General features: G+C 36.1%; 1 protein-coding gene across 2 annotated transcripts in view; it reads left to right on the top strand.

Annotated features, from left to right (window-relative positions):
* cnot10 (CCR4-NOT transcription complex, subunit 10) overlaps positions 1–15,087 on the top strand; it is a 37,314-nt gene that overhangs the window by 14,376 nt on the left and 7,851 nt on the right. For both annotated transcript variants that reach the window (XM_034000174.3, XM_034000172.3), the window contains exons 12-13: positions 1,817–1,993; positions 2,612–2,692. In XM_034000174.3, the coding sequence (XP_033856065.1) occupies positions 1,817–1,993; positions 2,612–2,692 (258 nt within the window). The remainder of the gene's footprint in view (positions 1–1,816; positions 1,994–2,611; positions 2,693–15,087) is intronic.

Raw genomic sequence — 15,087 nt, 5'->3', positions numbered from 1 at the left:
ACTATATGCCTACAAAATCCCTGACTTTGTGCAAGTGTACCTAGAAGAATTGATGCTGTTTTGAAGGCAAAGGGTGGTCACACCAAATACGGATTTGATTTAGATTTTTCTTCTGTTCACTCACTTTGCATTTAGTTAATTGATAAATATAATCTATTAACATGTCTATTTTTGAAAGCATTCTTACTTTACAGCATATTTTCACACCTGCCTAAAACTTTTGCACAGTACTGTACCTACTGTGTTTTATGTGGGTATGTCATTTTGTGTCTCATATATTGTAATACATACATAAACTAACCCACATTGGAGACATGCCCTCCTCCCCCTCCCCCAAATAACATTTGAATTCACACCACTGCATGGGCAGGATTCTATAAAACAGGGCTATTCAATAGGCGGACTCCAGTCCGAATCCAGACCGCAAGTACATTTTGACCGGACCGCCAAGTCATACGCATTCACATTGGAAATGCTGTGAATTTTTCAGACAGCACAGTTCTTATGTGAGTGTGGTAGGCGAGGGTACAGTAGAGGTCGCTGTGTTAGTAAGTAGCAGATACTCTGTGCAAACTATGAATTAAACAAAATGTACAAGTGAACAATATTAGCAGGCTGCTGTGGCCTGTTTTGTAAGCATCCACATATCCCTTCTCTATGACTAATAAAACAACCATCATTAGTACTTCACAAAGACCCAAGAAAACAATGACAAGTACTGGTGCTCAAAGCTCATTTTTGTTAAGTAGCTTTTCCCAGCCGATTAAAAAAATATTATAGGTAAAACCATACAATATAATGCTCTTTTTGAAAATACATATGAGGGTGGGGAGGGACAGAACCCCGGCCACGACAGATATCACATCATTCCACGATCCACCAAAATGTGCTGTGTGCAAAGCTCAGCAATGAGTATGCTGATTGTATTGGTGATTAAAATTGTCAAATTCTGCGATCCAAGTCAGGCTTACAACATATGCATTTAATTGTTTTCTGTCTTAAGTATCTCCAGATCACATTATGTGTGCGGATATTCATTTTCCAAGACTAACATTAATATTAATATCCGCGTTCTGTTCTGACTAATGCAAATCTTTGCGTCTCTGTATTGCTCTTGCTGAGTTTACCTATAACTCAAGGCCCTTGGGGACCTGCCACTTCTCCCACTTACTGTGAGTATTAGCCAATTTATAAATGTAAAATTACTGTATTTATTTGTAAGGTGTTTTTATTTTTAATTCACTTGAAAGACTTCAGTTTTTTCTTCTTGTGCTTCAGTTATGTTTGCTACAATTTGCTTTGTTTTTGCAATGGTGAAACACAATGTGTGGCTCTGCTAACACAGACACATAAGAATACAGTAGTTATACAATTCTATGGTTATGGCAGTGAAAGAACTCATGCAGTAACAAGTCAGTAAAGAAGGCAGACAAGTAAAAATGAGTTTTGATTCCCCCAAAAACTCCTTCAAACCTAGTGAAGAACTCTCAAGTCAACAACATATTTAAAAACTATATTTGTGTAGCTGTGTGTTTTGTTTGTTGGTACAACTTCCTTATAGTGCACTTCATAAATGTCACCACTGGAGGGCAGGCATGCCCTGTTAACAATGTTGTGCACAGCAAGATGCAGGTTTCCAAAAAGCCATTTCCAAAATATACATATTTTTCACCCTATTATGGTAACTAAATAAATTAGTTTTATTTATTGCATACTTACCATGCTTCTGAAGCCTGAAAGGTAAAAAGGTGAGCATTTTGAATGGTAGTGATTGGCTGTGTGGAATCGTTAATGAAATGTATTTTGTTTTGTGCAGTGATGGTCAGTCTGCAGCAATCCCTGTTGCTAGCATGGAGTTTGCTGCTATCTGCCTGAGGAACGCCTTGCTCCTGCTGCCTGAAGATCAACAGGAGGCAAAGTCAGAGAACGGCTCTAAAAACTCAAGCCAGTCTAGCAGTGTGGAAAGCAGCAGTGAGGGCAGCGAAGCCTGCAGGTTACATTACACACTAAACTCTTTGTACTAGGATCTGTAGCGTTCTGGCTTAACCCCAAGTGCTCTTAAAACCATTGTGAGGTTGCTAGTAATATAAGAATACTGCCCTGCCTTGTGTTCACCCCCCCCCCCCCCCCCGATTTAGGAACTGCAGTAGCAAAAAAAATATAGAATTACAATTATATTTATGAATTGGTGTTTAAATGTGTGTGTGCTCCCTCAAGTCATCAAAAAGGGTAAAGGATTAAAACATGTATGTAGATTTCCACAGAAAACAGGGATGCAGTTGGAATGACTTGGAGGCAAGCTCTAGGCCCTAATTAAAGACCTTTCTTGGAAATGCTCAGCACTGACAGAACAATTGTAAAGAATCCAGGCACTTTTTTTTTTTTTAAACCCCCTTGATGTAAATGTGCCTTATGTATTGTTTATCTGTAAGACTACATCTACTCATGATTATTAACAGAAGAGGGGTGGAGGGTTTATATTGGCTCTTGGTGAGATTCACAGCAAATACCATTATTCCATACATTTTATAACAAATGATAAAGTGTTTTTTTTTTTTGTTTTTTTTTTGGTAGATGCCTATTTTTTAAACCACCTTTTATGTTTTTGCAGTGGTAAAGGTCAGGAAGGAGATAAGTTCATCCCATCTCCTCCTTCATCCCCACTGAGGAAACAGGAACTCGAAAACTTAAGGTAATGCACCGACAGTGTCAAATGAGTCACACAAGAGGTTGAACAATTCTTATATGAATGTCAAAACAAACAGAAAAAGGATGTTGAAGTTTTTTCTTTTTTTGTAAAGTACGGCAGTAAAAAAACAATTGTTCTCTGAGTTTAAATCAGCAGCTCTGGTTGACTTCAGGGAAAACAACTGATGGAATTAGTAGCTGACCGAGGTGATTTTTAGTTATCTTGAAAATAGCGTATGCAGTAGAAATGTGCTGCCAAATGTGGATTTTGTGGAAACTAAGGTTTTTTTGATTGAGATGTTAACATAAGGGATATCGTATTTGTCTATAACAACTAAATTAAGAGCGGCTCACACTATTTTAGTGGATGATTATAGCTCCAAGTGCTTAAGTGGAATTAAACATGAAAATTAAAATGTGTTTTTTTGGGATACATTTCTGTCATTCATGTTAGCCAAGGGCTGCATGAACTGAATTAGTCACCTTGTTTAGTTTAGTCAGTGGTTTTCAACCTTTTCATCTCAAGTACCAGTGTTTCCAGCAGGGACCACCAGGTGTACTAGTAACTGCAATCTAAAACTGCTGCTGTAAAGCCGAGACCTACCCCATTACAACCAGGTTTGTTGTGTCTGTACTCGTTTGTTGACTCATTCTGCTGAATGGTTAATCTATGCAGCTGATGACTGCAATTAACTCAGCATGGTTATATTTTAGATAGTTTGCAAGTGTTGTGTGTGGAACTGGTGACCACAACTTTAATTGTCCATTTGTAATATGGAAACAGCATGCTGCAGCTCCCATGCTCAATGTTAGTGAAGTCATGATCTGACAGCATATAACACAGACAGCTGTTACAATTACATGAAAGCAGAATGCACAGAAATACTGTAATTAGGACACATACTGTTGAGAAAAAAACAAAATCTGCTGATGTTAATACAGGACTTCTCTGCGCTTACAAGCATTTGTATTCGATCAAATTGTTACTGTCCTTGTACTGCAGTTTATAAAAAAAAATAATCATATCACATATACACCATATATAATATACACACCGACTTCATGACGCATTCGTAAATATTGACACATGCTTTTAAAGGGTTTTTGTGCTTAACCCTGAAAAAACAGTTCTCAAAACTTTATTGTCGCATTTGCAACCATTTAGTCGCAGTCTGGAGCCCTGCATCATTTCTCATTTATCTGTGATTCAGTGGTACAAACAGATTGATAAAATACGATAGTGAGACTGAGGGAGTATTGTGGTTGAGGAATCACATCGTCATAAAGAACTAGGGATGGGAATTTTAAATGTTTAAACGTATAAGCTCTAAAGAAGTGGTTAAACTTTGAATAATATGCTAGATGTATAACCGCTCACATGACAAATGTCACCAAACGCATATTTTTTAATGTGTTAATTTTAGTAATTTATCATCAGTAGTCGGTTGCGTATCCAACTGCTCTAGTGCCACAGTAAGGGCGGATATTATAAAGGAAGGGGTTTGGCAATTGCCTCCAAGTAGCTTTTTTAATTGGTGCAACAGAAAGATTGACACTGGGGCGGGTTTTATTCTTGGACGATCTGGCACTTCATTGGTGCACTGTGTGTTCATGCTGTATAGGCGTGGTATGGTATCAACTCCACGGTATAATAACGTTAATGACAAGCCTTTTTTTCCCGAGTTAGTTATATATTTAATAAAATGGCATCTCTAAAACAAAGGAACGAGGCGAAGCCACCTTTGGAAGTATTTTGAGGAACCAGATGAGAAAACCGTGGTACAGTATGTAAATTATGCCAAACAAAATTGCCAAAAAGAAAGGATGATAACCGCACACTCAGTTGCAAAATAATTTATTAAAAGAAAAGTCGACGTTTCCACACCAGTGTGTCTCCATCAGGGTAAAAGTTTGTACAAAACAGTTATATTTAAAGTTTTCAAGTAATCGGTTACAGGTGAAGAAAAGTCATTGCATTCACGTGAAAATTCAACAATTAGTAGAAGATCTATCAAGGTAGATTAACAAAGTCAATTACCAATTTAGAGTTACATAGTTAAATTGTTCTAATAGTTTGGCAAAACCAATTTTAAATTGAGAAATAAACTAATTTATACAATTTTCACAAGAAGTACTTATCAATTACCATGTAGTTGCTGTACAAAAGTACAGACAATATATAAATATTATAAAAATAAATATACAACATTAAGGAGGCACATCACTTGGACAAAAAAATACTAATCTGTATAATTATATATATATATATATATATATATATATATATATATATATATATATATATATATATATATATATATAATGAATATATAGATATATATATATATATATATATATATATATATATATATATATATATGAATATAATTTTTTTTATAGATAGTCAATTGCCAATTAAGGTCTCATGATTGAGTTACATAGTTCAATTGTTCAATCAGAGTATAAAGAAAATAATTTTAAATCGAGTAACAGATTTTTATACAGTTTTCACAAGAAGCTTAAAATCAAATTCCACATTTATACCATGGGGGGGTTAATGTTTTCAAAAAATCAATCCAAAACAATTATTTTTGTGAAAGCAAATTATCCAAATCACCTCTCCTTTGGGCAAATGAACCTTTTCAATTCCTAAATAACGAAGAGAGGAGATAGGATGTTGTGCCTCAATAAAGTGAGCAGCTGCAGGGTAAACTGTATTTTGACATAGAATAGTATTATGATGTTCATCAGTTCTGGATTTAAGAGAACGCGTAGTTTTGCCAATGTGTGCTTTACCGCCTGGACAAGATATCATATAGATTACACCAGTCATTTTACATGATATTACTCCTTTTATAGGAATGGCTTTACCAGTAAGTAAATGTTTAAAGAAGTGTGACTTAAATGTGCTATTACATTGAGCACAAGAGCCACATTTGTAATTACCATCTGATGGGGGTCAGACAGGGAGGGTCCAAAAAATATTTTGATATTGTAAGATCAAATTGTAAAATATGCGTGTGTCTATTGATTTATACCTTTTATTGCTGATGCTCTTAAAAAAAAAAAAAAAAACACTGATGCTCTAAAAACTTGTATTAGTCAACTAAAAAATTTAAGCATGTCCTAGAAAACCAAATTTGACTTGGCTCTGGTAAAATCTTATCTAAATTTTACCGGTAATGAAAAAAAGACATCCATGAGTACAAACCTGTAATGTGTTTAATGGGCTGAGCTCCCTAAAAGCCTGCTGCTGTGGAAGCTACTCTCTCTCCTTGCGTTGCTGTCTCTTTGTAACAGTGCTGTAGGGATGGGGCCTTTTTACAGAGGCCACAATATAAACTAGTACAAACTTGAACAGTAATGTAATGTAAACAGTACTAACATCAATGAAACAAAATGTTATAGTTGCAGCTTGTGACACTAGTAAAGACATTTACTCGCCTGAAACCATGCCAGGCCAAATGAAGGAATCGTGAAAAAAAAAAGCTGCACAGCACAGTCAGCTCTGTTGAAATGAACTTTGTACATCCAACTTAAGCATAAAAACTCCCTTTTCAGCAACACAGTTTAAAAATGAATAGTCTGCTTTGGTTGTAGTAAATGCAGACATATTTTTTCAAGCTGGCAGCAGACGTTGAGGATCGTTCTGGACGTTGTAGAAAATGTAAGAAGTGTGTGTAACAGCAACAACAAACCAGATCCGAACTGACGCGGGAAGCCTTCTCGTGCTATGTATGTATGTATGCGTGTGTGTGTATATATATATATATATATATATATATATATATATATATATATATATATATATATATGTGTGTGTGTATATATATGTGTGTGTATATATATGTATATATATGTATATGTATATATATATATATATATATATATATATATATATATATATATATATATATATATATATATATATATATAATGACGTGCTCAAATTTGTTGGTACCCCTCCACAAAAAACGAAGAATGCACAATTTTCCCTGAAATAACTTGAAACTGACAAAAGTAATTGGCATCCACCATTGTTTATTCCATATTTAATAGAAATCAGACTTTGCTTTTGATTTTTTATTCAACATAATATTGTAAATAAGAAAACAAATGAAAATGGCATGGACACAAATGATGGGACTGCTAACCTAATATTTTGTTGCACAACCTTTAGAGGCAATCACTGCAATCAAACGTTTTCTGTAGCTCTCAATGAGACTTCTGCACCTGTTAACAGGTAGTTTGGCCCACTCTTCCTGAGCAAACTGCTCCAGCTGTCTCAGGTTTGATGGGTGCCTTCTCCAGACTGCAAGTTTCAGCTCTTTCCATAGATGTTCGATAGGATTCAGATCAGGACTCGTAGAAGGCCACTTCAGAATAGTCCAATGTTTTGTTCTTATCCATTCTTGGGTGCTTTTAGCTGTGTGTTTTGGGTCATTATCCTGTTGGAGGACCCATGACCTGCGACTGAGACAGAGCTTTCTGACACTGGGCAGTACGTTTCGCTCCAGAATGCCTTGATAGTCTTGAGATTTCATTGTGCCCTGCACAGATTCAAGGCACCCTGTGCCAGGCACAACAAAGCAGCCGCAAAACATAACGAGCCTCCTCCATGTTTCACTGTAGGTATGGTGTTCTTTTCTTTGAAAGCTTCATTTTTTCGTCTGTGAACATAGAGCTGATGTGACTTGCCAAAAAGCTCCAGTTTTGACTCATCTGTCCAAAGGGCATTCTCCCAGAAGGATTGTGGCTTGTCAATATGCATTTTAGCAAATTCCTGTCTGGCTTTTTTATGTTTTTCTTTCAAAAGTGGAGTCCTCCTGGGTCTTCTTCCATGGAGCCCACTTTCGCTCAAAAAGCGACGGATGGTGCGATCAGAAACTGACGTACCTTCAGCTTGTATCTCTTTGGCAGTTATCCTTGGTTCTTTTTCTACCATTCGCACTATCCTTCTGTTCAGTCTGGGGTCGATTTTCCTCTTGCGGCCACGCCCAGGGAGGTTGGCTGCAGTTCCATGGACCTTAAACTTCTTAATATTTGCAACTGTTGTCACAGGAAGGAATGAAGCATTATTTAGCTGTAAGGGTACCAACAAATTTGAGCACGTCTGTGTGTGTGTATATATGTGTATATATATATATATATATATATATATATATATATATATATATATATATATATAATTAGCTCAAAGAGCCAGCTGCCCAACGTTTCGATATGTTGTACATATCTTTCTCAAGGGAGCCTGTGTTTGAATCCAAACATTGGAGGTATTTATAGGTTTTTGACGGCATGACAACTACTTGTTATTGTTTACATTCAAATTCATGATTTATTCTTACATGATGTAATGGTGTTCTATATATTGTGACATCATTTTTACTTCTATCTTTGACTCTGTATTAATTCTAATTAACACTACTTTATATAAACTTATATTTTTAAACTTATATATAAATTAGGGGGTTTAATCGATTAAAGATGAATCATGCCTGTGGGTGTTGATCAATTTAGATTAAATCGATGAATGATTTTTTTTTTTTAGTCTACCCATGTGCTGTAGCAAAAAGCAGTGCACAAGAAAGAAATCTAGAAAGATAGCGGACAGTATTTCAAAAGATGGTGGCAAACGGGTTACAGGGAGATGTACCCAACATTTTGCCGTAGCTCAGAACAGTGTTTTTTAGGTTATTAGGGGGGCGCCATACTGTCCTTACTTCCTCATTTAAAAGTGGAATGAAGCACGAGAAAATGAGAGCACAGCATTTTAATAATTGACTAGTTTTTTGTAATGGAGTTAATACAATTATGAATAGTGATTGTAACAAGTTGCAAGATTTGGTCTTCGGTGCTTTCCTTTCACGGCAACACTATGAGTTTATCTTCCCATCTGTTTCGCACGTAAGTTGATTTATTTTAAACAATGTATTCTATTAGTTTAAATATGTACCATGGCAGTACATTTACAGCTATAGTCTAAGTCTTAATTATGACATATTCAGCTAACTAAATTAAACTAATTTAACTTTATTAATTTAATTAATTAATAGCTAATTGAGGCACCTTTAGCAATTATAACCTCTTTTAAACAATTAGGATATTTGTCAGTGAGCTTTTGGCATGATTCTTTAATGATTTTTGACCATTCTTCAACGCAAAATTGTTTCAGTTCATTCAAATTCCGAGGACTTCTCTTGTGCACAGCCTTCTTCAACTCATACCAAAGATTCTCAATCACATTTAGATCAGGACCATGACTAGGCTATTCCAGAACCTTGATTTTATTCTTCTTTAACCATTCTGAAGTAGATTTTGATGTGTGCTTTGGATTGTTGTCGTGTTGGAATGTCCAGTTGCGCTTTAAACCAAGTTTTGTAACGGAGGGTTTCAGGTGATTGGCCAATATCATTTGATATGCTATGGAGTCCATATTACCATTTATTGGAGCTAAATTCCCTGTGCTATTAGAGGAAAAACAGCCCCATAGAAGGATATTACCACCTCCATGCTTGACAGTAGTTATGGTGTTCTTTTCTATGTACGCCTCACCAGACTTTCTCCAAACATAAGGACTATCAGTGTGACCAAATAGCTCTTTTTTTACTTCATCACTCCACAAAATCATTGACCACACTCATATCCATCATTCAAATGCAGTTTTGCAAACTTTAAGGCCTGTGACCATTGAGACCTTCACCATGCAATACTTGACCTATGGTTGAAATGGAAACCCCAGATTGTTATTAACCTTCCTCACAATTCTTCTACTTGTTCTTGGAGAAAGAACCTTCTTTCTTCCAGACTGAGGGAGCTTTGTGACGGTACCATGAGTCTTTTTATTTCTTGATAATAGAAACAATAGTTGAAATAGGAATATTCAAATGCTTGGAAGTCTTGTATCCTTCTCCACCTTTGACAATAAATAATTTTCTGCCTTAGGTCTTCAGGTAGCTCTTTACTTTTTCCCATATTGACTTATTGGTAATGACAGCAGTCATCCTATGCCTAACCCTTTTATACTGTCTAAGACTGTTCACCTACAATCCAGCATTTTCTAGACTTTTCTAGAATTAAGTTCTGCATTATCATATTGAAATTACTAGCACCTTGTAGACAATACTAATCATAGCATCAAAGGTTATGAATACTTTTGAATTAGCATTTATGGAGTTTTGCAAAAAAATTGATTTAATAAATAATTGTAGCCATCTATTTCTTGTAACTTCTTTTTCCTCATCCACAAAAGCAAAACTTTTTCTACAAAAGATTTTCCCTACAATTCTTTGAGAAACAATTTCTAGAAATTGTACATTTCCATTGGTGTATGTAAACTTTTGACTACAACTGTGTGTGTGTGTGTGTGTGTGTGTGTATATATAATATATGTATATAATATAGAGACAGTTTCTTCCATCTCAGCCATGGAACGCTGTAGGTCTTTCAGAGTTGTCATTGGCCTCTTGCTGGCTTCTCTGACCAATGCCCTTCTTACCTGGCTGCTCAGTTTGGGAGGACGGCCTGCTCTAAGCAGATTCTGGGTGGTGCCGTATACCTTCCACTTCTTAATGATCGACTTGACTGTGCTCCAAGGGATAGTAAATGCCTTTTGAAATCTTTTTATACCCCTCGCCTGATCTGTGCCTTTCCACAACTTTATCCCGGAGTTGAAAGCTCCTTGGTCTTCATGGTAGTATCTTTGCTTTGAATGCACTACCCAACTGTGGGACCTTACAGAGATAGGTGTATTTAATCTGAAATCATGTGAACCACTTTTATTGCACACGGATGGACTTCATTTAACTTGTGTGAATTCTGAAGGCAATTGGTTGCTCCTGAGCTTATTTAGGAGAGTCATAGCAAGGGGGGTGAAATACTTATCTAATGAAGACTTTTTAGGTTTTTATTTTTAATTGATTTGTTTTTTCACACATTGAAAGTGTTGAGTAGGTTGTGTAAATCAAAGGGAAAAAAATCCCATTTAAATGCATCAAGATTTCAGGTTGTAACACAACAAACTGAAAACGTCCAAGGTGGGTGGGGTGAGAACTTGTATGTGTGTGTGTGTGTATATATATATATATATATATATATATATACATATATATATAAATATATATATATATGTATATATATATGTATATGTATATATATGTATATATATACAATTAAATACCAACACATCACTCAATAGCTAGCAAGCTGAACTATTTTTAACAGCATTGTATGTACCTAGTACAATATATGTCTCAAGATGATTGCACTTGCATTGCTTTTTTATTTCAGCAATAAAAAACTCAAATTCTATTACATTTTGCAGCAGGGTGTACTTTAAACAAATAACCTGTTTTGTTTCCAAATCTGAATAGCCCTTTTAAATAATTATTTGTTGAGGAAACTAAATACATGAACTGTATTTTGTCTCCAAGTCAGTCACATGGCAATACAAAGTTGCATTTTTGCTAGTCCACAGTATTTGAGTGCAAGAACGCCAGCATATCAACATGTTCTGGGGTTAGGCTTGCCCTCTTCCTTGAGACTATAGAGCTTGCTGCTGAAAACAGATGCTCAGAGGGAGTTAATGTTGCTGGCATTGTAAGATATGCTCTTGCCAATTTTGACAGGTAAGGGAGTCTTTCCTGATTTGCCTTCCATCATGTTAAAGGGTCAGTGTCTCTGCTGCTAGACTTTTCTGAAAGATATTGCATCTCTTCTGTCTCCACACATGAAATTTGCTCTCCATCAGAATCTTCACTGCTGCTGTCTTCAAAAGAAAACATTTTGTCTATCACTGTCTGCTTCATTATAGTTATCTTTCTTTTAACTACCACTGAACGGTGAACGCTAAACACTAAATAATATTTACAATAATTTGTAATGTTTGTTTAGCGTTCAGTGGTAGAGTTAAAAGAAAGAATAACTAGAATGAAACAAAAAATACACAATATTATCCTTACATTTATTGTTATTCAACGAAGAAGGGGCTTTGGTGCAAATATATAAATTGCTTGTGAATCACAATAAGCATTTGAGCCAGACATATCGGCATAGTTATAAACCTTTCAAAGTAACGAGGCATATTAACACAAGTGGGGAGCCTGATAAATAATAAATATATTTTATATTACGATTTTCGTTATGTTAGGCCTTAAGCTTACACAATGTTTGCTGAATTGCCACAACTTAATGTATTAATTACATGCAGGTCTTTCTTTCATCTGGTCATTCACTTTCTTATATTTAGTGATGCAGATTCAAAGTCAGTTTTTTTTAATTTTATTTATGTATTTATTTATGTTTTTATTTTTTAAATAATAGATGACGAACATAAATCATAAATTAATGTTTTATTTTTTATAAGAAAGTATTACTTTCATTTCAGCTTCTGTTTTGTTCATTAATACGAAGGGGTGCTTTGTTTTTAGGTGTTCAAGCAGAACTGTGCTGTTAAGAAATCATTGACTGTTTGCATACAGAGCAAGTCACCGTGCCAGTGTTTCCATCTGGGGGAAACTGCCCTGGTTCATTGGAACAGCTGGATGCAGACTTGGAGTCTGTCTTTATTTTTCGTGTCAACACAACAAAGAGAAGACGACCACCAACCAATACCTTTAGGATATGTCTGTACAGGTCAGGTTTTTACTGAGCATTTTATATCAAAGCTGCCGATAGGCCCCTCTGTGGAGTGATGTCCTCGGTCCCGCCTCACTGAGGTAATAAATAGTCACCACACGGAGAACTCGTTCTCTTTTTCATCAAACCCATAATTGCGAGTGATGCAACCTCGCAAGGTTTGATGGCCATCTTCTCTTTCAGGGAACCGGGGTTACATCCGTAACCTATTGTTCCCTTTCAATTTCGAAGACGACCACCAACCAATACCTTTGGGAAGGTATACAAAGCCGTCGCAAGCGAGCACACAGTTGTGGTTGTTGTGGTTTTTTGTTTTGTTTTGTTTTGTTTTGTTTTGTTTTTTAAACTGCAATGCAGTAACACAGACACTCAACAGATTTTTTTTTTATTTTTTTACTGTAAGCAGTAAAAAAGGATCAATAGTAATCAACAACTTGTAGGGGCGCTAGGCTATGTACCGCGAGTAGACGTGCTGAGGTAGCCCAGAGTCCTTGACTCAACAGCGGTGCACAGCACAGCTGTGTCTCGCTGGAGGAATGTCTCTCTCTTGGTATTTTCAAAAGCTGCCAAGTGACAGAAGAAAATATATATATTTTACATTTTTTAAAACCGAAGTGCAGCTGCGCAACTTTTTGCTCAGGCTTCAGCTGCCGAGTCCTGAGTCCAGGGAAGTGGCAAGACGACTTCCAGCAGTAAATTGCCAAGGAACTTACAGAAAAACTCGAGAAGGGCTATTTTAAAAAGAGACAATCAAACAACTGGAAAGAGGTTAGTTATACCCACCTTACTTACCTGGTTGTGAGAAGCAAAAGAGAACAAGTTCTCAGTATGGTGACTATTTATTCCCTCGGTGAGGCGGGACTGAGGACATCACTCCACGGAGGGGCATATCGGCAGTTTCGATATAAAATGCTCCGTGAATACCTGACCTGTGGCAGGCATATCACAAAGGTATTGGTTGGTGGTCGTCTTCTTGAAAGGGAACCATTGGTATGTCTGAGACCAAATTAGTTAATAAAATGTATTCAAATTAGGTTTGGGGTTTTCGATATGATAGTACAAAAATGAGTTAAGCATAAATATGTAAACATACACACACACATATCTATGGTTTATGATAATCTAGATAGTAATTAAACCGTATTTTATGTTTTTATTTTTATTTTTACTATAAAGCTTATATTTAATCACATGCGGATCAATGTAATGTAAAGCAACTAGAGATGAAATACCAATAAAAAATGCTCAAATATATTTTAATTTTTACTCTGTTCACTCTGAATCGCGAAACATGACTCGTTTAGGACTACAGGGGTGGAATTTGTCATGACACCGGCAGACTGACTTGGTTTACAAACTGAACGCAGACGGCAAACACGGTTTTCTTATGCATGTTTCAAGGGAGAGGAAGTGCGGGGGGAAAAATAACCTGATGAAGGAGGAGGAAGAGATTTTTCTTAGCACATAGTGGGCACATTAATTAAAAAAGAAAGACATGGGGAGTCTAGCCCTAATTGATTGTATATCTTTTTTTTTTTTTTATGGGAAACATTGCCTTAAATAAATAAACGAACACTAATCCTACTGTCTCTGCGTTCACTATCTTTATAGCTTTTCGCTCTGTGAATATCTAGACACTAGTAATCAGCTTCTCCACATTTACTCTGTTGCTTAAAAGCTGTCTGTGTGTGTGTATTTGGGGGAGGGCCTCACATCACTGCCTGCTTCTGCGTCTTTTTGTGACAATCGCCCGCACCGCGGCTGTGTGAACAAGGTCGTGAATGGTGGGGGTTGATGAATCTATGATAAAAATATTCTTCTGACGGCAAAATTTGAATATTCATTGCAAAACTTTTGGCCATAGCTGTATGTATTAATAAAATGTGCATGCAATTTATTATACAAACTGAAAATGGATGTGTTTTGAGTGGTGTTTATTTTTAATAACCGAAAATAACCGACTTTGCCAAATAATAATAAAAACCAAGCCCCCCCCCCCCCTCCCAGAACAGAACAAAAAATATTAAAACTTTAAAATTCAAGCCCTAATTTTATGTGAAAGTTAATAAGATCCTTCTGTGGATTCCAACTTCATTGCTTTGGGAACACTAACAGTCAGTATTTTTGTTTCCATGCACATAAAACAGCACTTACAGGCTCAAATTTGTGCTTCATACACTATCTTATTTTGTGCAAAATGTGAAGATTCACTAGCATCTTTTTATTAAAATGCAAGGGAATGTGTTGCTTGAGCTATTGGTAGTCATTTTATAGACACTTCTGGTGTGCTAATGCCCAGCTTTGTGAAGCAGAGCTTATTCACCATGCTGCTGTTTTCTCTAGATTTTCTGGAAGCCATTTAGAAAAAGGGTTGTGCTGCTGCCAATCTAATTTCATCAGCCTCCCACTTTACTCTGGGAGTGTCTTTTAAATAAATGTTTGACCTTGCCATGACATCCTGCTCTGTGACAGGTTTATGAGGAGGCAGGACGCTGGGTTCAGATTTCTTTCCAGGAATTGGAAGCCCTATTGTGTTTCCAGGAATTGGAGTCGTAAAAGCTGATGCTGTTTTTCTACATCATTTAAAAATCCATTGTAAATTATTTACCCCTTCAAACAGCACATTTCATGTATCCCCCCCAAAGATTGCATGTGTTTGTTTTTCAGTTGGTGGGGGGATTGTAACAGTTTGGTATGTTTCTAGCATTCAAGAAATTATTTAAAAAAATCAAATAGCTAGATTACATCTGCAGACATATTACT

This window comes from Acipenser ruthenus, chromosome 4 (genome assembly GCF_902713425.1).
Source record: "Acipenser ruthenus chromosome 4, fAciRut3.2 maternal haplotype, whole genome shotgun sequence".
Taxonomy (NCBI): domain Eukaryota; kingdom Metazoa; phylum Chordata; class Actinopteri; order Acipenseriformes; family Acipenseridae; genus Acipenser; species Acipenser ruthenus.
Note: the sequence above shows the minus strand (reverse complement) of the source record. Positions and strands in the feature narration are given on the sequence as shown.